A 26,669-nucleotide genomic window follows, 5' to 3' on the forward strand; every position below is an offset into this window, starting at 1 on the left:
CATTTTATATATATATATATTTTTTTTTTTCTTCCCCCCAATTGCACTTGGCCAATCACCCCACTCTCCGAGTCGTCCCGGTCGCTGCTCCACCCCCTCTGCCCATCCGGGGAGGGCTGCAGACTACCACATGCCTTCTCCGACACGTGGAGTCACCAGTCGCTTCTTTTCACCTGACAGTGAGGAGTTTCACCAGGGGGACGTAGCACGTGGGAGGATCACGCTATTCCCCCCAGTTCCCCCTCCCCCCTGAACAGGCGCCCCGACCGACCAAAGGAGGCGCTAGTGCAGTGACCAGGACACATACCCACATCCGGCTTCCCACCTGCAGACATGGCCAATTGTGTCTGTAGGGACATCCAACCAAGCCGGAGGTAACGCGGGGATTCTAGTGTTAAAGACCCCTACCTCAGACCCCATTATGACATGTACTTGATCTATTGGGAGAGATTGCCTTGGAGTATTTGTTGATGGTGCCTCTGAAGATGGTGTTTGCAGTGTTTAATAGCATGTTCTCATGGGTTTCCTTTTCTTTTAGTTTAGCTGTCGTCAGTTTCAGCTCAAAAGAGATGGCGGGTGACTGATGAAAGGTGTAGACAGGAGCATTCATTTGAAAGCAGTCCAAATTGTACGGGAGTTGACACGGTAAACATCTGTGTTGAATTCTTCTACAATCTGTAATGCCTCTGATTTGTGGCGTTTCAAATGTAAGCAGTTTTCTTTCTGCAAAGGCCAAAGTTTAGAAAAATATACATTTCTGCATGTGAGCTTCATTGAACATGTTCAGCAAAGCTTTCCACTTGTTTAGAATGAGTGTCTCACGCAGTTATTTACAGTGTTTCACTTGTTTACTGGGACAGCGCTGTAAAATCTGGCTGACACACACGCAAACAAAGCAACGCCTAAACCTTTGCAGTAACGTCGGGTATCATTCTAAGGGTGCAGAATATCGGATGTGATGTGGAAGTGTTTTCAAAGTTAAGGGAGTGTTTTTCTCCCAATATGTAAGCATGCAGTCAAAAATTAACCATAGCAGATTGAAAGTCAGATGATAGCATTAGCAGAAAAAAAAGAGTTTCCAGGCACTTGTGTGTCTTCATTCCAATATGTGTTGGTCTGGCGGAAAAGTTCGCCCTGGGCCCAGAGGTACTCTGTCACCTCTTAACCTTCAGTAGATGGTTTTCTTCCTCCCAGGTTTTTGTTCCATCTGATGTAAGTTTGCCTCAGGTCATGTTCCTCAAATTCCACACTATTGGGAAACTTGCCTCTTGTCTTTGACTTGCCTCTTTTCCCTCTGTGAGGGAAAGCAGAAAGAGCAACTGACCAGCTTTAGAATTCAATGCTCAGAAGTGACACCCGGTGTCACTCTGATAGAGATAGGAAACATGCTGCCTTTTGTCTCAGTGCTACACAAAACTGACATGCTCCTCCGGCTTGCCACCATCATTTTCAGCCAGGAGCAGTGTGTCCAGCACAATACTGCTGGAGGACTGAATGGGCACCTGTCCACACCTCAGTGGGCTTTGGCAGCTCACTGCTCCAATGCCGTTCCTCATGCTGCATTTCACAAACCGTTTGGAGTTTTCTGCCATGGTCGAGCTGAAGGACATCCGTGTCCTTTGTTGTCTCCCTTTGCTGATGCTGGTGCTGCTGTTGTAATTACATGTGATGTAACGTGTGAATGCCTGCCGGAAGGTCTTGTTAAACAGGGTGTAGACCAACGGGTTGATACCTGAGGACAAATAGCCCACCCAGACAAAGATCTCCATCAGACGGGCAATTAGGTTAATGTCACAGCTGGAGCACAGTACGGAGGTGATGTTTGTGATGAAGAAGGGACACCACATGACCACAAACAGGAGGAAAACGATGCCCAGGACTTTAGAGGCACGCTGCTCATTGCTGAGGTTTTGCATGGATTTCTTGCCCATGGCAGACATGCGACGAAAGGGCATGTGATCTGCTGTGATGGGGTTTGTCATTGCTGAACTCAAATTACCTGATGTTCGAGGCAATCTGCCATGCAGCATAGTCAGTTTGTCAGTCGGAGGAGGGGCCACAGCCTCCTCTCTTTGAAAGACTGTGGAGACCATTGAGCGGGTGAAGCGTTGAGTTACCCTAGACCTGAGCAAACAGACCTTCTTGCGCAACACATGAATGGTGAGCAGGTAGATGACCATCATGATGGTCAGTGGGATGAAGAATGCCGTCAGGGAACCAAACATGATGAAATCACGGAAGCTGTCCGTTTTCAGCAGACAGATGTGGTTGCTGTTGAAGGTGACATTGTTGGGAAGATGGTAGTTCTTCAGCCCCTTAATTGGAATTGGAATGGCTATACCTGCAAATGAAAGTAATAATGATTAGCATGTAGTAAATGCTTTTACGTTTTATTTGTATTGTGTTGTGATCATCAGATAAGGTTTATATGAATATTCCTGTTTTGGGAGACGTCTCTGTTAGAATCCTTTTATCCTGCTGCTACTACCACTACTTTTGGCTGCTGCCGTTGGGGGTCGCCACAGCGGATCATCCATTTCCATCTCTTCCTGTCCTCTGCATCTTCCTCTGTCACACCAGCCACCTGCATGTCCTCCCTCACCACTAGGGTTGGGTATCGAAAACGACCGAAATATCTCAGTCCTACCAAGTATCAAACTCTTTGGGGAAAAAATGGTGCCAAATTTCAATACTTTAAAGTAGACGACGTGAACGCTATTGCAGCCGGCCAATCACTACCAGCATTGTTGTACACAGGCGACTAACTGACAAATCAGCATGAAGCTATTTGGTGTGTGTGTGCGTCTCGTGACTGCGTTGGAGTTGAAAACTGGCGGGCAAGATTCAGTGAGCTACTATGCCTTCCAAAGCGTAGCTACACTTTGTAAAAATAGACAGCAAACCTGGCACAGTAAAATGCAGCTGCTGCAAAGCGATCATCAAATGCAAGTCTGGGAATATGTCGAATATGTTAACGTTAGCTCTGGGGCGTCTGCTGCGGGTCTTCTTCTGGTGCCACTGCTAGCAATGATGAAACGGGTAAGGACGGTTATGATGATGTATATAAATAGGCTCACATACATTAAAGATGTCAGTCTGCATGTTGACCTCATTGTCATTGTTGACCTCACTTTCAATCTCAAAGTGCGAGAGTACAGAACCAAAATAACACAATGTGTCAAGAATTATGGTGCTCGTTGTATAGAAAAGTAGTTTGCTAATAATCCTATAAGGTTTTCATAATATATAGTATTGAAAAAAGTATTGTTTAGGTATCGTATTGAATTGGAGGAAGTGGTTTTACTATCGGTATCGAACATTTTCAACTGATACCCAACCCTGCTCAACACATCCATAAACCTCCTCTTTGGCCTTCCTCTTCTCCTCTTCCCTGGCAGCTCCATATTCAGCATCCTTCTCCCAATATACTCAGCATCTCTCCTCCACACATGTCCAAACCATCTCAATCTTGCCTCTCTTGCTTTGTCTCCAAACCGTCCAACCTGAGCTGTCCCTCTAATATACTCGTTCCTAATCCTGTCCTTCTTCATCACTCCCAATGAAAATCTTATCATCTTCATCTCTGCCACCTCCAGCTCCTCCTTCTGTCTTTTCATCAGTGCCACTGTCTCCAAACCATACAACATAGCTGGTCTCACAACCATCTTGTAAACCTTCCCTTTAACTCTTGCTGGTACCCTTCTGTCACACATCACTCCTGACACTCTTCTCCAGTCCATTATCCTGCTAACGTGTGTGATATGTCTCACTGTTGTGTTACCAGACTAGACAAACTAAAGATAGAAGCTTCAATGATACAAAATTGGGAAACAAATTGAAAAAAAAAATGTATTTTTTAAAAATGTTCCCCCCTTTTCTCCCCAATTGTATCCAGCCAATTACCCCACTCTTCCAAGCCGTCCCAGTCGCTGCTCCACCCCTTCTGCTGATCTGGGGAGGGCTGCAGACCACCACATACATGTGGAGTCGTCAGCCGTTTCTTTTCACCTGACAGTGAGGAGTTTCACCAGGGGGATGTGGGAGGATCACGCTATTCCCCCCAGTTCCCCCTCTCCCCCGAACAGGCGCTCTGACCGACCAGAGGAGGTGCTAGTGCAGCAACCAGGACACATACACACATCCAGCTTCGCACCCGCAAACACAGCCAATTGTGTCTGTAGGGACGCCCAACCAAGCCGGAGGTAACACCGGGATTTGAACCGGCGATCCTCATGTTGGTAGGCAACAGAATAGACCGCTACGCTACCCAGACACCGGAAAAAAATCTTGAATAATATGGCATTGTATGAGTTAGGAATCCTCCCTGCAGTTTTTAAAATCAAGTCATCCGTAGCCGGCAGGGACCTTTGTGATGTGAACAAGGCACCACCTCTGGCAAAGGCTCTTCTGCTGTTAGCGGTGTTGGAGGGCTGCACTCTCTTCTCAATCTAGTTGTCTGGTTTTGCTCAGGGACTGAAGCTGTAATGAAAGCAGACCAACGGGGCTCCAAACGGAGGCTTTGCTTCCCTCAGAGGTCTGAGCCACAGCTGTGAATCCAGCCAAAATGTCACACCATGGTCTAAAAGCAGTAACCAGAGAAGAAGTCTGGGCTGATTAAGTTAACAAGCTCAAGGGTCGCTTTGGTTTCACTCCCAACAGAGAAGCAAAGCACCTCCTTAACAGTAAACCCACAGGGTTTATTCCAGGGCTCGCTGGCCAGGCAGGAATACCTGTTAGATAATGGATGAGAAATGGCTAATAGGTCACTAACAATAAGTGTTTCTGTCATGTCCTCTTCTATGAAGTGTCACAATTAACCTTAATGTAGCCATTGTGAAACTCATCTTTCTGAAGACTTGCAGAAACTCTTTTTCTCCTTCAGACAACTGAAGGCCCCTTGTTTACGAGGCACTTTTAATGGTGAACTTTGTCATACTGTGAAACAGTGCCCTCTAGAAGATGAGCCCATTTGGTTACTGCACTTCGCTTACATGATTTGTGTATACCTGTGTGTCTGTGAGGTGGGGTGGGGTGTGTGAATAGGGGTTGTGAGAGTGTAGGATGACACTTTTCATAGTGGCAGACAGAGGTGAGCGTCCTCATCTGAAAACATATGAGCTTGTGACTGTTTTTACCCTCATGTAAATATTGGATATGCTTTCCTGAAATGGAAATCTGGTTAAATCCAAAGTGATGGTGTGTTAGCAGTATTTTACTGTGCAAGGAAGTGATGACTTGATTTTTCTGCTAGTCCTGGTCGAACATGATGATCTCTGGCCCCCTGGAAAGCTCCGGTTTCAAAGTGTATCAGACGACCTGATGGAGTTTTTGAGGAGGGCGGCATTGAGGAGCTCCACCTAGTGGATCCACTGAGCAGCAAAAGTTGTTTTTTGCAATCATAAAATACATTAGTGGCTGCTGTTTTACATCATTACAATTCCTACCTTTAAATCGTTAGGTTTTACTTTACCTTCCGGAAGCAAATTTCCACTGACTTAAAACATGATAGATTCCAGATGAATACAGGAGGACTTTTAAAACCACTACCTCTGTACAATTTTCTCATCTATAGGATATGGAGCACAGATCCAAGCCCTCGTTGACATGCCCTCCACCCCCCCCCCCCCCCCAATTGTATCTGGCCAATTACTCCACTCTCATGAGCCATCCTGGTTGCTGCTCCACCCCCTCTGCTGATCCGGGGAGGGCTGCAGACTACCACTACCACATGCCTCCTCCCATACACGTGGAGTCATCAGTTGCTTCTTTTCACCTGACAGTGAGGAGTTTCACCAGAGGGATGTAGTGCATGGGAGGCTCATGCTGTTTCCCCTCCCCCCCGAACAGGCGCCCCGGCCGACCAGAGGAGGCACTAATGCAGCGACCAGGACACATAACCCCATCCGGCTTCCCACCTACAGACACAGCCAATTGTGTCTGTAGGGATGCCCGACCAAGCCAGTGGTAACACGAGGATTCGAACCAGAGATCCCCCTGTTGGTAGGCAACGGAATAGACTGCTACACTACCCAGATGCCCCTCGCCCTCTGTTCTAAGCGTGTTCCAGCAGTTTACCGTCTAGATTTAGGTGGAGACAAGGCAGAGGACACCTTCATAAACCTGTAAAATATCCCCTCACCTTGTAACCTCGTTCATCATCTGTGTCGACTGTGGGTCTTCTAACAGATCGGGTCACCTCTAGGACATTGTGCTGTTGTTCTAGAATTAATTGCCTCACTTTTTATTTTTATCTGAAGGTTTCCCAGTGAACGAGGCAGTATATGATATTCCTCAGAAAAGCTTGTCGTTTAATCGTTTTTTCTCCAACAAGTGGCAGTTTTTAATTTAATGCTTACAAGCTCTTTACAGCGACCCCCACCCCCTTTTTAAAAAATTTTTTTTTATTTTAAGAACACTATCTCCTGTTCCTTGAAATGTACTTATTTTTGGAGCTGGTTGTTTGGGTAGAGGAGGTACACCAGTCGCTGTCACCAGTGGAGAATGTCCTGTAATGTCAGCGTAGAATCAAAAGCCAGGTTGTCCAGCTGGATGCGTTCAGGTCTGTTTCTTAAAACGCTGACTGGTCTACTGTTTTACTTTCACTTCTACCCGCTGTGGCCGATGTCCCGACTGTTTATACACTTTCTGCTTTTATTGCATCCGCTTTGTATTTTCAAACCCTACATAAACCACATCTGCCAAAGATCTCATGTCAAGAGCCACTTATCTCCTGTATAAACAAGCCTTATCAGAATGTGCCTGCACAGATTTCAGGAACGCAGAGGACTGGAGCAGAACGGGGACAGATTATCAGGGTTCGAGAGGAAAGACTCTAGAAACAAGCTTACCAATTGATATGAGCCACACCAGAGTGATCTTGACCATGGCTTTGGCCCTGGATTTGTACTGGCTGTGTTGAATGGGCTTCTTGATGGCAATGTAGCGGTCAAGTGAGATGGCACACAGGTGCATGATGGAGGCGGTGGAGAACAGCACGTCCAGGAAGAGCCAAATGGGGCAGAGGAATTCTGGAAGAGGCCACCCAGAATCTGAAGAGAGGAGGACATTACTGCAGCGAGACACAATAACAGTGCAGACATCACAGTGCTACATGTTGAGAAGCCTGCTTTATAGATCCTTTATCTCCTGAGGAATGTCCATTAGTCATTTCTTTTAATACACTTGTGTCCCCGTTACACCCCGTTTTCCTTCCAACAGTTCGGACTCGCACACACCGGCGGTTCTGGTAGATATGTCTCAATGGCCCGGGATTAGAAGTAGCACTCATGTGAAGATTGGTGTTTGTGTATCTGGGAAGGGAATGACTGTACTGGAAAAAAGGGCTGCTTCTCTGATGACTGTTTATGGAGGTAAAAGCACTTTATGTAGATGTGCTGAGGCCTGCGCTCAATACAAGTTTATTTTCACTTCAAGGCATAAAATTGGCAAGTAATTGGTCTGGCTTGTGTCCCGGCACCCATTAACACTGCAAAAGACCGTTGTTGGAAATATACTTTAACATACTTTTCTTCTGTTTGTTCTACTATACACACACACACACCACTTACTGTGTCGTTGGCTCCACACTACAACTTTCTCATTTTTAGTTTAGTTTTACTTTAAGTTATTCATGAACATGTTTCTGTTCCTCTAGTGAGGTCTTATTTTGAAGCTGTTGTTGTGGCGTAGTCTCTCCAGCAGTGTTGCTGAAGAAACACTTGATGTGACTCCACACTGGGGGAGTCTGCTTTAGATGAGGTGGATTAACTGCTTAGCCCTCATGTGAGCAGTGTCACCATGCTGTTGTGGGTCCGCTGGAGCCGCCAGTGTATCACCATGTCCCCCCCCCCTTTTCTCCCCAATTTTACCTGTCCAATTACCCCACTCTTCTAAGCCGTCCTGGTCGCTGCTCCACCCCCTCTGCTGATCCGGGGAGGGCTGCAGAGTACCACACGCCTCCTCCCATACATGTGGAGTCACCAGCCGTTCCTTTTCACCTGACAGTGAGGAGTTTCACCAGGGGGACGTAGCGTGTGGAAGGCTCACGTTATCCCCCCCCCCCCCACGAACAGACGCCCTGACCGACCAGAGGAGGCACTAGTCCAGCAACCAGGACACATAACCACATCTGGCTTCCCACCCGCCGACACGGCCAATTGTGTCTGTAGGGACACCCGACCAAGCCAGAGGTAACACGGGGGATTCGAACCGGTGATCCCTGTATTGGTAGGCAACAGAACAGATTGCTACGCTACCCGGACACCCCTGAAAAGACTTTTTGAAACAGTTTAAGATGTTGACACTGCATTTTAACATACACACTGGTTCTGCCATACAGGGTTTTTTCCCCCCACTGTGTGTGTGTGTGTGTGTGTGTGTGTGTGTGTGTGTGTGGTAAGGGGGACACATCTGTGCAATAGCAAATACCACCAAAATCCCACAGTGGCCCATGCCTAGTGGACACAAAGGATATCTATCGGTTGTCCAGCTGCTTTTCTGTGTTGGCTGTCTGGCACACTCAGCCAGCGGTCCATGGCAGGAGCGGGATCGAACTCCGCCATGTTAATGGTAACGTTAGCTGTCTCACTTAAACCTTGCAAAACAGTCGTCTTCAGTGTACCGAATCACTAGGATCAGTTCATTAAAAAGATTTGCACACCGCAGTACCAAATCCCTCAATCTCCAGTCCACATCCAGACCGGGCTGCTTTAGCTACGTTTCAGCAACAGCAGGAATGCAAGCATCCCTGTGGTCTGACAGGAATTGAACATTTGCTTGCGGCTTGTCCGTCTTATGACGAAGCGATTATGTATTCACCAGTATAATGAATGGGAGAGGAATGTGACTAAGTTGTCTCCATAGCCTTTGTCCAACACTTCCTTTCCTCCCTCTTCTGTAGCTTCCCATGAGGCCTTCATTCTCCTGATTTCAGAAGGTCTAACAGAATGATTCTGTCTGAGAATTTTGCTGGGAGAATCATCAGGGTGGTATAGCAACTGAAGTCTTGCATCTTGACATTGCAGGAGAAACTCTGACTGGATGTAATGTGCTGACTGTTGGTGATGCATCTCTTGTTCGCCACGCCAGTGCCCACCCAGTCATGTGGCCTGTTTGATTTTGCAAAGCCATCAGAAAGACCAGGACGAATGATAATCCACAATTGGTGTTAAACTTATTGACGAATAAGTGTTGTTGCCCCCCCCCCCCTTCTCTCCAAATGTACCCGGCCAATCACCCGCTCTCCAAGCCGTCCCGGTCGCTGCTCCACTCCTGCTGCCGATCCGGGGAGGGCTGCAGACTACCACATGTCTCCTCCCATACACGTGGAGTCGCCAGCCACTTCTTTTCACCTGACAGTGAGGAGTTTCACCAGGGGGATGTAGTGCGTGGGAGGATCACGCTATTCCCCCCAGTTCCCCCTCCCCTCGAACAGGCGCCCCACCGACCAGAGGAGGCGCTAGTGCAGCAACCAGGACACACCCACATCCCGCTTCCCACCTACAGACATGGCCAACTGAGTCTGTAGGGACGCCCAACCAAGCCGGAGGTAACACAGGGATTCGAACCGGTGATCCCTGTGTTGGTAGGCAACAGAATAGACATCAACGATACCCGGACACCCAAAGGATGTAAATTTAATTAGGTGATGGCATGTGTACCAATCTGTTTCGACAAGGTAAGGTGTGATTTTGGACTGTAAAACATGTTGTCGGGTGTACCTGTCCTCCTGCTGAATGTAGAACCGAAACACGGGAGAACACAGACCTACACTCTGATTCTTTGAAGTCTTAGCAAAACCATTTTTACTTTTGGGCCGTAATCTTTTTGAGCCTGTGGCTGCAGACCTGTGTCCTCTCACCACTGCAATGATTGATTTTTCTTTTTCTGTACTTGAGAACGACTCAAACTGGATTCTCAGGGCGTCTCCAGAAGCCCTGAAAGCGTACTGCGATAATAACAAAGAGGTGAGAAACCCAGGACATCACCAGAAAGCCAGAGGTGATCGTCAGAGACTGTTTGTAATCCTGAAGTGATAAACCATAAGTATCGTGGGAAAATGGCACTGTAATGAAAAGTTCCCATGAAGATACACGGTGTCCGTTTCGTGCAATCATACCAACAGACATGGGGCGCTCTAGGCGGAACATTTGGGGGCTGGCATTTGGTGGAACAAGGACAATTTCTAAAGTAAGCAATAATAATAATTATCCCAATAATAATAATAATAATGATAGTGAAAACAAAATAGTTGAAAGGGGACAGGAATTTCCAACCAAGTCCAAAATTGGAATCTCTTCAGAGACTGTGACCTCACCATGCATACGAGATCTGCACCACTCTTTCCTGTATCACCTCACATGTACGGCGGCATAGTTTAGAAGGTCCAAAACACCAACTTTAGAAGAGAAGCAGACATTTTTGGCAACGTTATAACCTGACACACAAACGGAAAGAGTTAAACTTTGGGTGTCCGGGTAGCATGATGGTCTATTCCGTTGCCTACCAACATGGGAATCACCAGTTCGAATCCCCGTGTTACCTCCGGCTTGGTCGGGCATCACTACAGACACAATTGGCCATGTCTGCAGGTGGGAAGCTGGATGTGGGTATGTGTCCTGGTCGCTGCACTAGGGTCTCCTCTGGTCGGAACTGGGGGGAATAGCGTGATCCTCCCACGCGCTACGTCCCCCTGGTGAAACTCCTCACTGTCAGGTGAAAAGCAGCTGGTGACTCCACATGTATGGGAGGAGGCATGTGGTAGTCTGCAGCCCTCCCCAGACCAGCAGAGGGGGTGGAGCAGCGAACAGGACAACTCGGAAGAGTGGGGTAACTAGCCAAGTACAATTGGAGAGAAAAGGGTGGGGGGGGGATTGTTTCAGTGCTTAAATGATTAAAAAAAAAACTTTCAAATTTTTTAAAACCCTCTTGCAATATTGTGTTTAAAGAGCTGTGTGTTAAAACATTTCAGTGTTTTAAAAAGCTATGTCAGTGTTGTTTTCAATATTTAAGGCCCATGTCTAGTAGTGTCTAGATACTCAGGTCTAGATACTAGGGTTTAGGTATTAGGGTCTAGTCTAGATACTAGGGTCTTCCACTTTCATAGTCCTCCACTGGTTTTCACATCATAATTGCACACAAGTTGAAGGAACACGCACACACATGCTCAGTAAAATACCCATTTTAGCTAAATATCAAAATATCCACCTCCTCTTTGGCCTTCCTCTTCTCTTCCCTGGCAGCTCCATATTCAGCATCCTTCTCCCAATATACCCAGCATCTCTCCTCCGCACATGTCCAAACCATCTCAATCTTGTCTCTCTTGCTTTGTCTCCAAACCGTCCAACCTGAGCTGTCCCTCTAATATACTCGTTCCTAATCCTGTCCTTCTTCATCACTCCCAATGAAAATCTTATCATCTTCAACTCTGCCACCTCCAGCTCCACCTCCTGTCTTTTCATCAGTGCCACTGTCTCCAAACCATATAACATAGCTGGTCTCACTACCATCTTGTAAACCTTCCCTTTAACTCTTGCTGGTACCCTTTTGTCACACGTCACTCCTTCTCCACCCGTCCAATAAGAATATGTTAAGGAAAATTGTGAGGATGAGCTCTAAAATCACTGGCTGTGATCTGAATGACCTCTAGCTTGTCTATCAGAAGAGGGTCTTTAAGAAAGCTCAGGATATTCTTCAGGACCCTCTACACCCTCCTTATGCTGAGTGTCCCCTCCTCCCCTCTGGGCGTAGCTATAGGATGCCTAGATGCAGCAGAAACAGATAGGGTCGCCTGCTCTTTTGTCCAGGACACATACCCGCATCCAGCTTCCCACCCGCAGATACAGCCAATTGTGTCTGTAGGGATACCCGATCAAGCCGGAGGTAACACGGGGATTCGAACCGGCAATCCCCATGTTGGTAGGCAACGGAATAGACTGCCACGCTACCTGGATGCCCTAAGCTGTATGTGTTTTAGGACTCAATCTTAATGTTCATTCATTCATTCAGCCATTATCCAAACCGCTTATCCTGCTCTCAGGGTCACGGGGATGCTGGAGTCTATCCCAGCAGTCACTGGGCGGCAGGCGGGGAGACACCCTGGACAGGCCGCCAGGCCATCACACAGGGCCCAGCTTAATGTTCTCTATGATTTTTAACTTTTTGCTGCAAAATATTGCCCAGTGGGCAATCTCTCTTTCTCTCTCTCTTACTCTGTCTTTGTCTCTCTCTCTCTGTCTCTGTCTCTCTCTCTCTCTGTCTCGCCGCTCTGTCTCTCTCGCTCTGTCTCTCTCTCTCACTGTGTGTGTGTATGTGTCTCTCTCTGTCTCAGTCTCTCTCTCACTCTCTTATTTTTCTCTTCTTCGGCAAAACAAGTCAGCTGTTACTGTTGATGTTGTACCATCTGCTGGTAAAGGTGTTTTAAGAGCTTGTTCTGTTATCTGCTTGTTACACAACTTTTCCCTCTTCCAATTTCCCACCTCCTCTTCCTCATTTGGCTGCCATATTGAAGACAAAACGCTACGCACCATGTTATTTTCCCAGGAAAGTCTTACCAGACAGTAACCATCAACGTGACTGTTGGTTGGTCTGGATTCTGCTGGATCAGTTAATTTTTTAAATATGCCAGCAAAGTACTAAAAGGGGCATTTGTTTCCATGTATATCTTGCAACTCCAGATTTAATGCCAAGTGTAAAGGCTGTCAAATATGTCATCTGAGAAACTGTACGTTTACCGTGGCACAGACTGTAGGAAAAGTTCTCACTGACAGGTTATGGCCCCGGTTGTGTCAAATAGTCACAACAAAATACTTCATTCTGTCCTCACTATAAAACACATACTGAGGTGATGCTCTGTAGGTAAGCATCTTCATGCCCAAGTCCTTAAAATTATCTGTTTAATGGTCCTTCCCCCCCCCCCCCCCCCCCCGAGTCCTCTCTAGCAGTGTTTAAGCTTACATTGTAATCGGTCCACACTGCCCACCTTTTAACAGGAGAACCATTTAATATTCCAAGAAGTCGCCTCTCAGTCTGAGGTTCATCTGCCCAGCAGATGTGGAAAGACGCCGGAGGCATTCACACTTCTTGTAGACAAACCTGTGGTCTAGCCAATCCTTCAGCTCCCTTTTGTGTAAGGTTTCACTTCCAGGATTGTCCAAACAGGAACTGAATTCAACCGTGTGTGAATATTGAGTTATTTCGGTGGGTTTGAACCTGCTTCTAGGAGTCTGTCTCTCTAACCCTGATGCAGGAGTTGTTGTTTTATTGGGGATTAGAGAGGTGTTGACCACTGTGTCCATGCACTGGTAAATACAGTCACTGATTTTGCTGCTATCGTCCAACCTCACCTACATATCTACCCGAAGCACTCGTGTGCTGCAGCTGTTCTGCTGCTAGCTTTCAGGTAAACCAGCAGGGGGACTGGAGCTGCTGCTCTCTGACATGCTGCACAGTGTGTTTGTCTATGGACCCCCCCCTCCTCTTACTACTGTGTGTTTTATCTCATCTCTGGAGTAATATATTATTATTATTATTGTTGTTGATAATAACTTTTTTTATTATATAGCACTTTTTTTTTCTCTCCTCAGTTGCATTTGGCCAATTTCCTTATTTTCCGAGCCGTCCCGGTCTCTGCTCCACCCCCTCTGCCGATCTGGGGAGGGCTGCAGACTACACATGCCTCATCTGATACATGTGGCGTCGCCAGCCGCTTCTTTTCACCTGACAGTGAGGAGTTTCGCCAGGGTTACGTAGCGTGTGGGAGGATCACGCTATTCCCCCCCCCCCCCAGTTCCCCCTCCCCCTCGAACAAGCGCCCCGTCTCACTAGAGGAGGCACTAGTGCAGCGACCAAGACACATACCCACATCCGGCTTCCCACCCACAGTCACGGCCAATTGTGTCTGTACGGACGCCCGACCAAGCTGGAGGTAACACGGGGATTCGAACCAGGATTCCTGTGTTGGTAGGCAACGGAATAGACCGCTATGATGCATGTCTTTTTGATGGTGGGGTAAACCAGAGCAATCGGCGAAAACCCACCAAACACGGGGAGAACATGCAAACTCCACACAGGACAACCTGGGACGGCCCCCAAGGTTGAACAACCCCGGCCGGGGTTTGAACCCAGGACCTTCTTGCTGTGAGGCAACAGTGCTAGCCACTGGGCCGCTGTGCCGCCCAGATAAAGCCAGACAAGGCAAAAATAAGAATAAGACCAAATAAGTGTAAAAATAAAAATGGCGTAAATTAATAAAAACAAATATCAAACATTAGTAAAAGCTTTCACAAAAAGAAAAGTCTTAGGACGGGTTTTAAAAGAAGCTAGAGACGTGGTTAGTCTTAGTTCAACAGGAAGAGAGTTCCATAGTGTGGGGGCTCGAACAGCAAAAGCCCGAAAACAGATATCGGATGGGTTTCATTCTAAAGTATGAGACTGGTTTTAAAAATATGTCTATCCTGACAGATTGCTGCCGTGAAAATAAAAGTTTTATAGGTGTTAAGATATCTTGAGTATGCAATGAAACGGACATGTGGCAGTTTCAATGAAGCTGCCGTTTCCTGGTCCCCATCCTGTCCGTTTGTGAGAGAGAGAGCAGCAGCTGACTTGTGTAATTCCATCTCACTGTGCCTCTTTTCCCATATTGATGCTGATAAGCCCTGGTGTCCTCTGTTAACCTATGGCCACTGAAAACCAAAAAAAAAAAAAAAAAGAAGTGGCCCAGTGGTTAGCGCTGTCACCTCACAGCAAGAAGGTCCTGGGTTCGAACCCCAAGGTTGTTCAACCTGCGGGGTCATCCCAGGTCGTCCTGTGTGTGGCGTTTGCATGTTCTCCCCGTGTGTGCGGTGGATTTTCTCCAATTGCTCCGGTTTACCCCACCATCAAAAAGACATGCATGTTAGGGTTAATACTCCTGTCTGTGCTCCTGAGCAAGGCATGGCAAGATGAACTAGAGTTGGTCCCCGGGTGCTGTACAGTGGCTGCCCACTGCTCCTAGCTACACAGCTAGGAGTTGGGCGGCAGGCGGGGAGACGCCCTGGACAGGCCACCAGACCATCACAGGGCCCAATCAACAGGTCATTTCAACATCAGTGATAGTTCAGTGGTTGTCTCATTTCCGAAGAAATGCCGCCTAAGTCGTTTGCGCCGCTTTACGAGCAGGATTAAGTCCTTACTGAGTCTAGTTGTAATGGTTTCATTGCAGTTCAATAACAAAGCAGCTGCACTGCGTCGCCACATCAGAGCACGGCGTATGGAGCAGTGTCACACCTTGGAATCCAATGCAGTTATTTTATTTTCCTTGTTTTTTTTAACCTCCTTTCCTATTCAGAGGAAATAATTGGAGCAGATGAATTTTGGGCCTTTTAAGTGGTCATCATGAAAGGCGAGGGGGCGGTGGTGGCGTGGAGCTGACAGTAGGTCAGACCACGGCAACAACGGCACCGCCAGAGGAAGCAGCGTGTTCATTGTCTGCTATCGTTTGTTATTTTTCATGCGCTGTAATTTGTTTAAAGATGGGTGAGATCCTTTCCAGTGATGCCGATGTCCTATTTTAAACTGCCCCACTGGCCGTATGTCTGCCAGCCTGTTTTGCCCTATTGGTTCCTTCAGTCTGGCTTGCAAACACAGAATTCATGCTCTCCTTATTTGACGGGTAAACAATCTGATATGAACTTTTACCCACTGTTGCTTTTGTGGCAGAAAGCTTTATACTTGGATGGGAACATTTAAAGTAAAGATGTTTTGTTTGTTTCTGACACAGCACTTCTGACTCATTCATTTTGAACAGCGTTCTTTCTAGTGTTGTGAATAGGCCTCATTAGGAAAGTTGTCCTATGTATTCTGTAAGATCCTTTTGAGGATCAATGACAAGCAAATCAGACTTTAACAAAAGACTTAACACTCCATCCCTCACCAATCATCGTATTTTGGCATATTTATTAGACCAGTGGTCAGGAAGTGATATTGGCATTGAGCAACGCCGCGGTGTGTTTTTGTTATCTGCCAGTAGAATCGAGTATTATAATCGCTGAGGTGTTGGTGAGTTCATATTTCCATGCACACATGACAAGCGTTAGGTGCTCCAACACGAGGCCATGTCTGGTCCGTCTGGTTAACTTACTGTAAAGAACGGTGACCAGGGCGATGGGCATCACCAGCAGTCCCACCAGCAGGTCTGCCACTGCCAGAGACATCAGGAAGTAGTTGGTCGCATTTTGCAGTTTTCTCTCCAGGGACACGGCAAGAATGACCAGGATGTTCCCACCAATGGTGGGGATGATGACCATGATGATGAGCAGGGCAGCCCATTGGAGCTGAACCCCAGACCCCTCCCCTGGCCCAGAACCGTTGGGTGCCAGCAGAGCTGCCACTGGCTGGGACATGCTGCTGTTTGGTTTGGGGGATGGCGGGCCTCGGCACGGGTTGGGGTTCTGCACTGGCTACCTCTGGAGGCTTGGTCAGCATGGTCACAGGGTCCCACAGACCAGGGCACGGGGGTCAGGGAGGCGGGGCGGAGCGGCTTAGGGCTGGGTCCAAGGATGGTACATCCCTGGTGCAATGTCGGAACCTGAAGGTCCACAACGCAACGATGTTAAGTGATCCACTGCTCAGAAGGTAAAAAATCCAAAAATTAACTGGCTTGCTTCAGTAATCCCAACACACATGACATCCACAGACCATCATCATCTGGGGCTTCCAGTCCAGAGAGAACGGTTCTGTTAAAGGAACAGCATAAGACAATGTTATCCCCTTCCACCTTAACATGTGAAGTAAATGACAAGAGAGATGTTGCTGTTTAGGCTACATGTGATTCCAGACCATGGCTGAGCACATAACCACGAACCTGGCTTTTATAATTCTGTTTTCTGCCATCTTCAAAAAGATTTTGGAAGCTTTTGAAAACTTGTAGTGGAGAGGGACTCCCCTAACATGGCCACTTATGGTGCATGTTTAAATACGTATGATATTTGAAGAGACCTATCCTTGTAGTTTTTGTTAAAACTGTTAAGCTTAATTTCAGGTGAGGGGCGGGGGCAGGGGTCAAGAGCAGGTACCATCAAGACTTTTTTAAATCTTGGCAAAATTTGTGCATCCAGCATCTCAGTGGTAACACAATATGTTGTCCAAGCATACATTAAGCTCCCCGCCGTATATTAAAAGCAGTTACACAAGGCTTTTGAAATCATCTCAGAATGAAATACCAACACTGAAGTTACCGCAGACTTAATTCATGGTGACCATAACCTCATCCATCCTGTGGGGTAGATTACAACCATTAAGACTGAACTACAGTCTGCATTTCACTTTTTACCCCCAATTTACTTTTGATCTGCACATTTTCAGCTACACTTTAGTGTGGTTTTGTATAGATTACCTCTTCTCCAAGCTCTCATCGGTTTTGCATTCCGTTGACGTCTTCTTCTGTGGATAATATCTTTGCGGTGTGCTGTCCGCTCCGCTACATCCTTACTTTCTGAAAGCAAGTGGTGTTGCACGCGGGGAATGCAGCGCTGCACTCAAACCAACACGTCGTAATCCTTGCATGCCCCTCAGAAGGCTGTTTTTCAAGTCCCCTGCCACATTTTCACCCACCTCAAACGGGAGCATGTCGAAGAACCCCCCCCCCCCTTGCAGATGCAGCTTAAAATGGTCCTCTTCTGATGCTGTCTGTCATGTGGATCCTCATTTATTCCACCATGCTGGAAGAACCCCCAGTTTGGATCCGTATCACCGGCCGTGATTCAAACTCTCACATGTTTCTTCTCTTCTTCCTCTCTCCCCATTCCCTCTCACTGCCTCTTGCTCACAGCCCGGGATCAGCTTGTTCTACCTTTCCCTGCTCTCTCTCTGTCTCTCTCCCTGTCTCTCTCTCTAGCTCTGTCTGTCTCACTCTCTGTCTCTCTCACTCTTTCTCTCTCTAGCTCTCCCTCTCTGTCTCGCTCCGTCTCTCACTCACACTGTCTCTAGATCTCTCTCTCTCTCTCTATCTAGCGCTCTCTGTGTCTCTCTCTTGCTCGCTCTCTTTGTCTCTCTCTCTGTCTCTCGTGTGTGTGTGTGTGTGTGTGTGTGTGTGTGTGTCTCTCTGTCTCTGTCATGGTGAGGAGAAGGCAGATAAATGTCTCTGGGCTGGCTAAACGCCAGCAGTACTGGGAGGTAATTTCCTTCAACACTGCCGCTGTACTGTTTAGATTTGTCACTCTGTTCTGTTCTGCAGAGGGGAGAGAGGTGTGTGTTTGGTTAGGTGTTTCAAAAGAACATGTATTTACCTATTCTGTCAAAATGTGCTTTGGATTCTTATTTATTTATTTATTTATTTGTTTGTTTTAGTTCAGTTTCCAAGCGAACATTGTCAAGAGCAGCAAAGCATTCAACTATAATGTGATTTGCCCAGTGACGGTTACGTTTGAAATCGGAGACCATTTTGTGTTTATTCTGCTTCACTCCCAACCTCAACAACAGTCATCATTTGTGCGTTCTTTCCACCTCGAGTGCTCATTGTAATAGTTTTAAAAGCATAAGGAAACCATAAAGCAGAGCAGAAATATGCTATTGCTGGAGTATACAATCCCCAGATGACGACCGGTTCTTCCCCCTCACAGGGAAAGTATCAGCAGTAGTGACTTAAAAACCCCAGTGTCTTCCTGGAGGCAAGTGTCCACACCTGATTTAGCTAAAACCTGCTCCCTAACCCGCGATGTGTTTGGTGGGCTCTTTAACAGCCGGACCCGTGGAAGAGGAGGCTAAGTTTATCACTCTCTAGGGAGCGGTGTTGTCTCGGCATCCAACTTGCAGAGTATTTAAAATAACTAACTTGTGACAGCAGGTGTAAAGGACCACCCTTAAGGCCGCCATTACTGTTTGTGAAGCAAAGATCATCCCCCCCACACACACACGCACACACACGCACACACACACACACACACACACACACACACACACACACACACACACACACACACACACACACACACACACACACACACACTGTCCATCAGGACTCATCTGTCAGAATCATGGCTAAAATTACTACTACTACCACTTCTGCTGCTTCTTCTTCTCCTCCTCCTCCTTCATCTTCTTCTATGTTTTCATCGTCTTCGTCCTCATCTTCTTCATGGCTTTCTCCCTTCTTCCCAGGGTGTGGATCATAATCATGGATGTACAGAGACATACAGAGGCCATGCCGTTAACACTTTGCTCACCACTTAAAGATTACTTTAACCATTTCATTCAAAACCCTGGCTGACACATATATAGTGCATCTGGAAAGTATTCACACCCCTTCACTTTCCCCACATTTTGTTATGTTACAGCCTTATTCCAAAATGGATTAAATTCCTTTTTTTTCTCATCAATCTACTCCCAATACCCCATAATGGCAAAGTGAAAAAGGTTTTGTAGAAAGTTTTGCAAATTTATTAAAAATAAAAAACTGAAATATTGCATGTACATAAGTATTCACACCCTGATTGGAGTCCACCTGTAGTAAATTCAATTGATTGGACATGATTTGGAAAGGCACACATCTGTCTATATAAGGTCCCACTGTTGACAGTGCATGTCAGAGCAGAAACCAAGCCATGAAGTCAAAGGAATTGTCTGTGGACCTCCGAGACAGGATTGTATCGAGGCACAGATCTGGGGAAAGGTACAAAAAAATTTCTACAGTTTTGAAGGTTCTGAAGAGCACAGTGGTCTCCATCATTTGTAAATGGAAGAAGTTTGGATCCACCACGACTCTTCCTAGAGCTGGCCGCCCAGCCAAACTGAGCAATCGGGGGAGAAGGGCCTTGGTCAGGGAGGTGACCAAGAACCCGATGGTCACTCTGACAGAGCTCCAGCGTTCCTCTGTGGAGATGAGAGAACCTTCCAGAAGGACAACCATCTCTGCAGCACTCTACCAATCAGGCCTTTATGGTAGAGTGGCCAGATGGAAGCCTCTGCTCAGTAAAAGGCACATGACAGCCTGCTTGGAGTTTGCCAGAAAGCACCTAAAGGACTCTCAGACCATGAGAAACAAGATTCTTTGGTCTGATGAAACCAAGATTGAACACTTTGGCCTGAATGCCAAACGTCACGTCTGGAGGAAACCAGGCACCTCTCATCACCTTGCTAATACCATCCCTACAGTGAAGCATGGTGGTGGCAGCATCATGCTGTGGGGATGTTCTTCAGTGGCAGGAACTGGGAGACTAGTCAGGATCGAGGGAAAGATGAATGGAGCAAAGTACAGAGAGATCCTTGATGAAAACCTGCTCCAGAGCGCTCAGGACCTCAGACTGGGGCGAAGGTTTACCTTTCAACACAACAACGACCCTAAGCACACAGCCAAGACAACGAAGGAGTGGCTTCGGGACAAGTCTGTGAATGTCCTTGAGTGGCCCAGCCACAGCCCAGACTTGAACCCCATTGAACATCTCTGGAAAGACCTGAAAATAGCTGTGCAGCGATGCTCCCCATCTAACCTTACAGAGCTGGAGAGGATCTGCAGAGAAGAATGGGAGAAATACCCCAAATATAGGTGTGCCAAGCTTGTAGCTTCATACCCAAGAAGACTTGAGGCTGTAATCGCTGCCAAGGGTGCCTCAACCAAGTACTGAGTAAAGGGTGTGAATACTTATGTACATACAATATTTCAGTCTTTTATTTTTAATAAATTTGCAAAAATTTCTACAAAACCTTTTTCACTTTGTCATTATGGGGTATTGTATGTAGATTGATGAGAAAAAAAAGGAATTTAATCCATTTTGGAATAAGGCTGTAACATAACATGTGGGGAAAGTGAAGGGGTGTGAATACTTTCCGGGTGCAGTGTGTGTGTGTGTGTGTGTGTGTGTGTGTGTGTGTGTGTGTGTGTGTGTGTGTGTATATATACACTCACTGGCCACTTTATTAGGTACACCTTGCTAGTACCGGGTTGGACCCCCTTTTGCCTTCAGAACTGCCTTAATCCTTCGCGGCATAGATTCAACAAGGTACTGGACACATTCCTCAGAGAGTTTGGTCCATATTGACATGATAGCATCACGCAGTTGCTGCAGATTTGTCGGCTGCACATCCATGATGCGAATCTCCCGGTCCACCACATCCCAAAGGTGCTCTATTGGATTGAGATCTGGTGACTGTGGAGGCCATTTGAGTACAGTGAACTCATTGTCATGTTCAAGAAACCAGTCTGAGATGATTCGAGCTTTATGACATGACGCGTTATCCTGCTGGAAGTAGCCATCAGAAGATGGGAACACTGTGGTCATAAAGGGATGGACATGGTCAGCAACAATACTCAGGTAGGCTGTGGCGTTGACACGATGCTCAATTGGTACTAAGGGGCCCAAAGTGTGCCAAGAAAATATCCCCCACACCATTACACCACCACCACCAGCCTGAACCGTTGATACAAGGCAGGATGGATCCATGCTTTCATGTTGTTGACGCCAAATTCTGACCCTACCATCCGAATGTCGCAGCAGAAATCGAGACTCATCAGACCAGGCAACGTTTTTCCAATCTTCTATTGTCCAATTTTGGTGAGCCTGTGCGAATTGTAGCCTCAGTTTCCTGTTCTTAGCTGACAGGAGTGGCACCCGGTGTGGTCTTCTGCTGCTGTAGCCCATCTGCCTCAAGGTTCGACGTGTTGTGCGTTCAGAGATGCTCTTCTGCATACCTCGGTTGTAATGAGTGGTTATTTGAGTTACTGTTGCCTTTCTATCAGCTCGAACCAGTCTGGCCATTCTCCTCTGACCCCTGGCATCAACAAGGCATTTTCGCCCACAGAACTGCCGCTCACTGGATATTTTCTCTTTTTCGGACCATTCTCTGTAAACCCTAGAGATGGTTGTGCGTGAAAATCCCAGTAGATCAGCAGTTTCTGAAATACTCAGACCAGCCCGTCTGGCACCAACAACCATGCCACGTTCAAAGTCATTTAAATCACCTTTCTTCCCCATTCTGATGCTCGGTTTGAACTGCAGCAGATCGTCTTGACCATGTCTACATGCCTAAATGCATTGAGTTGCTGCCATGTGATTGGCTGATTAGAAATTTGCGTTAACGAGCAGTTGGACAGGTGTGCCTAATAAAGTGGCCGGTGAGTGTATATATGTATATATTTTTTTCTTTTTTTAAATAAATTTATTTCTAGTTTTTCCCCTTATCCCACCCGATTAACCCAATGGCATCTGGCTGGAACTCTTGTCGAATAACCCCCCTGGCTCACGTTTCCACAGGAAGGAGATAGTTGTAACACCAGCTTCTTTCAAACTCGTGTTGGCTGCTCTCGCTATTTTACACGCTGAAGCCTCCTCGCATGGATTGCATTACCTTCAGGCCACAAAGGAAACGTAGGGAGAATGCTTTCAGTTGCTTGGCTGCAGGCGCCCGGATGGGCCAGAGGGGTCGTTGGAGAACGATGAGTCCCCGAACACTACACCGATCTACACCCACTATCCCTCGGGTAATGGTGACCTAATGAATGCCTTACCCTGTGGACGCTCTGGCCGTGACTGGTTACGGTGAGTCTGGGATATGAACCTCCCAGCCACATGACGAGCAGATTGCAGGAACGACAGTTTATTCGACTTAGTCATCAGAGCGGCCTTATATTTGACATTATGGAACATTCCAACCAATTCACAAACTTGCAAGAAGAGCAGTTTAAAAAAAACTACTTACTTCACCAAGCACCCAGTTCTTATGAAATTGTATTGAATTTTGTTTTCTGAAGCCACACAGCGTCTTTGCATGCTGGCGACAACATTGTCCAGGTGCACCCCGTGGTTCATTTGGGCATCTGGGTATGACGGACAGGAAGCCAGTTAATCAAATCTGCAGTGCAGATCCATCAGTAACTGCCTCGTTTCCATTTCAAGGTGGCAAATTGTCGCTATAATTTATTCTACTTAGATGTTTCCCCAGCTTCTTCCACTTTCCTTTCTGTGGGTGTTGCTTACCAGGCCAGCGCCCTCAGGAGTGGACACCAAGGGGTCGAAATCACCAAGGACAGACCAAAGTAACAGTGGTCGGAATTCATTCAGCCTTGATAAATAAAAGGCGCATGCACAGATGTACATTTACCTGTGAGGTTTTCAGCTTTGCTCACTTGTGCCTTCATCTAAACGTGCAAAGAATTTGTTTTGTAAGTCTCAGAAGATTTTCAGTAGCCTTGGAAATGCTTGTATGTACTTTTCAGCTTTAGATGTCACACCCTGCCACACTATGCTGCCCACTTCCATACCCTCGTTCTTTTTCTCTTTCCATCCAAGCTGATTTACCTTGCGGGAGGCGGATGGTATAATTAACCCATCTCTTTTTTTCAGGTCGTAAAGCCTTTAGTTGCAACTGAAGGGATAAGCAACAGCAAAGTTTCTCTTGTTTTCTTTTCTCAAACTACACCTCAGTCTGCTACCGTGCCACATTAATTGCGACACATATTTAGGTTCAAAGTCCTTATTTTTTACTGTTTTGTTTCCAATTATTTTCCGTTGATATCATGGATAGATTACATATTTGCTGCATAATAAGAAAGACCACTGACCAGAAGTTTTGTCACCATAATCTTAAAAGTATCTGTCTTTACAGGTCTATGTTTCCTTCGATATTAGTCTTAATCCATTCATACATACATTGTCGGACTTTATCACACTTCCAGAACAGCTTCATCTGTCCAAGCTGGTACATTTGAAAGGCGGTTTCCAGATCTTCTGATGATTGTCATTTGTGATCAGCTAGTCTTTTGAAGGATGGTTTTGCTAGTCTGTTAAATCCAAACAGGCCAGTGAAGATCAGGCTTAGTGAACATACCACGTGTCAGGCACAGAGGACTGAAGGTGAGGCCTAGAGAGGCTTGGCAAGTTGTAGGTGAAAAACCCTTCTTGGTTTTACTGAGACTAAACCTGCATTGCATGTCTTTGGACTGTGGACTGTGTCAGGTGAATCGGCTGTACTAAATTGTCCCTAGGTGGGTGTGTGGGCCCTGTGATGGACTGGCGGTCTGTCCAGGGTGTCTCCTCCGCCTGCCGCCCAATGACTGCTGGAATAGACTCCTGCGACCCTGAGAGCAGGGCAAGCAGTTTAGATAATCGATGGATGGATAAACCTGCATTGCAAATTCCCCACAACATTCAAGGAACATGATTAGCATTTGATTACGTCTACAACCAGGACCTTATTTGTGCTGGATCCTGCCGGAACAGGATCTGGGATGTCCCAGATTGGGACTGGCACCTATTTAATTGGCTCTGGCACCTCCTTTGTCAGTATCAAAATCTGTAAATAAATGTTATGTAATATTTAATGTTATCTGTTCTGGCAGACTGTAAACAGCTGTTTCTACCCCGCCCCCCCCCCCACACACACACACACACATTAATTTTGAGTGATTACTGTGAATGCTCCGATTAATAGATTTGAATAATGCTTTGTTTGTGATGACAGTTTTGTTTAAACAGCTAGCACCTAGGCCTTGTCCAATGTGACCCAGGCACTGTTGATTTTTTTTTTTTTTTGATGCATTTGGCTTTTTCTCTCTCCCTGACCTGCCTGAACAGCACCCTCTCTCTGTTCCTGGACCTCCTGATTGACAAATTGAGCACTGTCTACAACCCAAACAGATAAAGGGTTAAGAAACAGCCCTGCATATTTCCCCTGCTTATTTACATTGGGAGGTCAGGCAACAGTATTCACAGGCTTTTAAAAGGAACCAAAAACACAACACAAATATCTGGTATATCTTGTAGCTCAGCGCAAGTCTGTAAGATGTACTAGATATTTGTGTTCACTGTTTCGTTTTCAACCATTTCTTACTGTTTAACTTCTTCACAATATAGCTTTTTTTTTCTCTTCGGTGTTTTTGTCAGCTAATGCGGTTGTCTTTGCCGATTTTATCATTGTTATCATCACCTGTACATATTCCTTTTTCAAATAATTTTTACTCTTTTGTATATTTCATCCCCCAAAAAAATAATTTAAACCTCTGAGTAAAAGCTGTGGCCCAAGTACAGCAAGATGAGTCATCTCCTCTCTGGGAGAGTTGGCTTCGAGTGACGTTTTTGTGAGCTTGTGGCAGAGGGAGCCGTGGAGAGAGATTTGTGATGGTGCCTGTGATGCAAGGTTCTGGACCCAGTGTTGGGTCTTTTATTGAGGAATTTGATTTATCTCCTGTCTTTTCAGACTACTTGATATTACAACCTAACTGATGCACTCCCAGTGACCATTTCAGGTGACCCCGAAACTTTCTGGGAAATTTTGCAGGTGCTGAGTAATCTCCGCAGTCATCTCGTCGGTCTGGCCGAGACAATGTTGGTCTTATCAATGGTGCCATTCACGGCTGAGCAGTCAGATGAAATACCAAATATAATACAGCTTACTTCACCGCTGGTGTCTATTTTTGGCGGGGCCAGCCCTGCAACCACAAATGTCCATGCTTGAGTGACTAGTTGTTAGGCTGCTGGATCAGGTGACCAGCGATGTCACTTAAGTTACACGATTGGTCGGCCGACCAACGACTTCGCTGGGAAACACGGAAGTGGGAGTTTCCTGTTGGCCGTTGCTCTTTCAAATTAAATCTGTGCAGCTGTTCCGGCTCATTCGACATTTATCGCACGCCAACGAACAACGGACTATTTTGCTGCTCTTTCCACATCTGGTTACTCGCTGTAACAGTCCAGCATGGAGCCGAGTAGGAGAGAAAATAACCAGTCTGACAAAACACTCAATACAGAGTGAGTCTTAGAAAAATGACAGACATCCACAGACAGAAACATGAAAGAGGAGTGGGAGTTAACCAATAATTGGCATAGTTGTCTATGACTACAGTTGCAATTACAGTAAAATTCTCTTTCAAACCAAACATCCCAAGATATGAATGGAAAGTATTGCTACAACTGCATTTTTAGAACTTTTTTTTTTTGAACCTAGCTTAACCATGTGTAGGAATGCAATGATAATAGATTTTGATGGTGTGATTATAGTCTGAGGAAAGAAATCACGGTTTCATGATTATTATGCATTCATTTGTTTTACAACACAGTGGATGTATAAAATCACATGAGCTTTCTTTCTTTAATTGGAGGTTTTATTATATTTTTTCCTCACATTTCCTTGTTGGCTTTTTTTTTTTAACAGTTGCTGCCTTTCGAACTCAAATAATACACTAACGGTGAAAATAAATAACAGTGAAAATAAACGAAAAGAATCGAATTTTTTATCTCTTTGGAATTGAATATAAGCTTCCTATTAGTCATGTATTTCCCTTCTGAACAAAACAAGGAGTCAAAGGCTCCAGGACCGGCTAGCGTAGTGGTCTATTCTGTTGCCTACCAACACAGGGATCCTTTTCACAGATTACACCGTTATTTGCAGTCCTTTCAGTTCATGCTATTGTGCAGAAATGTGAGGAGCATGTTCATGTATCAGGGCTCAGTCATGACCACTGAGCTCCGGTGGATGTAGGTAGCTCCTCTCAAACATGTTGCTCTCGTGACAACATGTGCCGCACGGCACGTTAAGCTGGTGCGCCACTGGTGTAACTTGATTTTCGTTCCATCTGTTGTCTGCAGATTGTGCCGGCAATTGTATTTTCCGCGCTGTGCAACCGTTGATCGTAGAACAAGCACAGATCCGTCCAGACCCACGGCACACCTGTGCTGTGCATGTAGGCGGAGCATGTCCTACTG

At 46.3% G+C, this 26,669-nt stretch overlaps 2 protein-coding genes across 2 annotated transcripts in view; one reads left to right on the forward strand and one right to left on the reverse strand.

Moving 5' to 3' along the window:
* The window catches only part of psmd1 (proteasome 26S subunit, non-ATPase 1), an 81,881-nt gene that overhangs the window by 23,851 nt on the left and 31,361 nt on the right, over positions 1-26,669 (forward strand). The window lies entirely within an intron of this gene.
* Positions 1,226-16,379, reverse strand: htr2b (5-hydroxytryptamine (serotonin) receptor 2B, G protein-coupled). The gene is made up of 3 exons (XM_056277200.1): positions 16,118-16,379; positions 6,849-7,049; positions 1,226-2,341 (listed from the first exon to the last, which is right to left on the reverse strand). The coding sequence occupies exons 1-3, from the start codon at positions 16,377-16,379 to the stop codon at positions 1,407-1,409; spliced, it is 1,398 nt and encodes a 465-aa protein (XP_056133175.1). The 3' UTR covers positions 1,226-1,406.

Source organism: Lampris incognitus, chromosome 3, assembly GCF_029633865.1.
Source record: "Lampris incognitus isolate fLamInc1 chromosome 3, fLamInc1.hap2, whole genome shotgun sequence".
Taxonomy (NCBI): Eukaryota; Metazoa; Chordata; class Actinopteri; order Lampriformes; family Lampridae; genus Lampris; species Lampris incognitus.

Coding starts and splice junctions, on each gene's coding strand:
- htr2b (XM_056277200.1), bottom strand. CDS start 16,379: ATGTCCCAGCCAGTGGCAGCTCTGCTGGCACCCAACGGTTCTGGGCCA. Junction 7,050..16,117: donor CCTGGTCACCGTTCTTTACA/GTAAGTTAACCA, acceptor TCCTCTCTTCAG/ATTCTGGGTGGCCTCTTCCA. Junction 2,342..6,848: donor GGTGTGGCTCATATCAATTG/GTAAGCTTGTTT, acceptor TTTCATTTGCAG/GTATAGCCATTCCAATTCCA.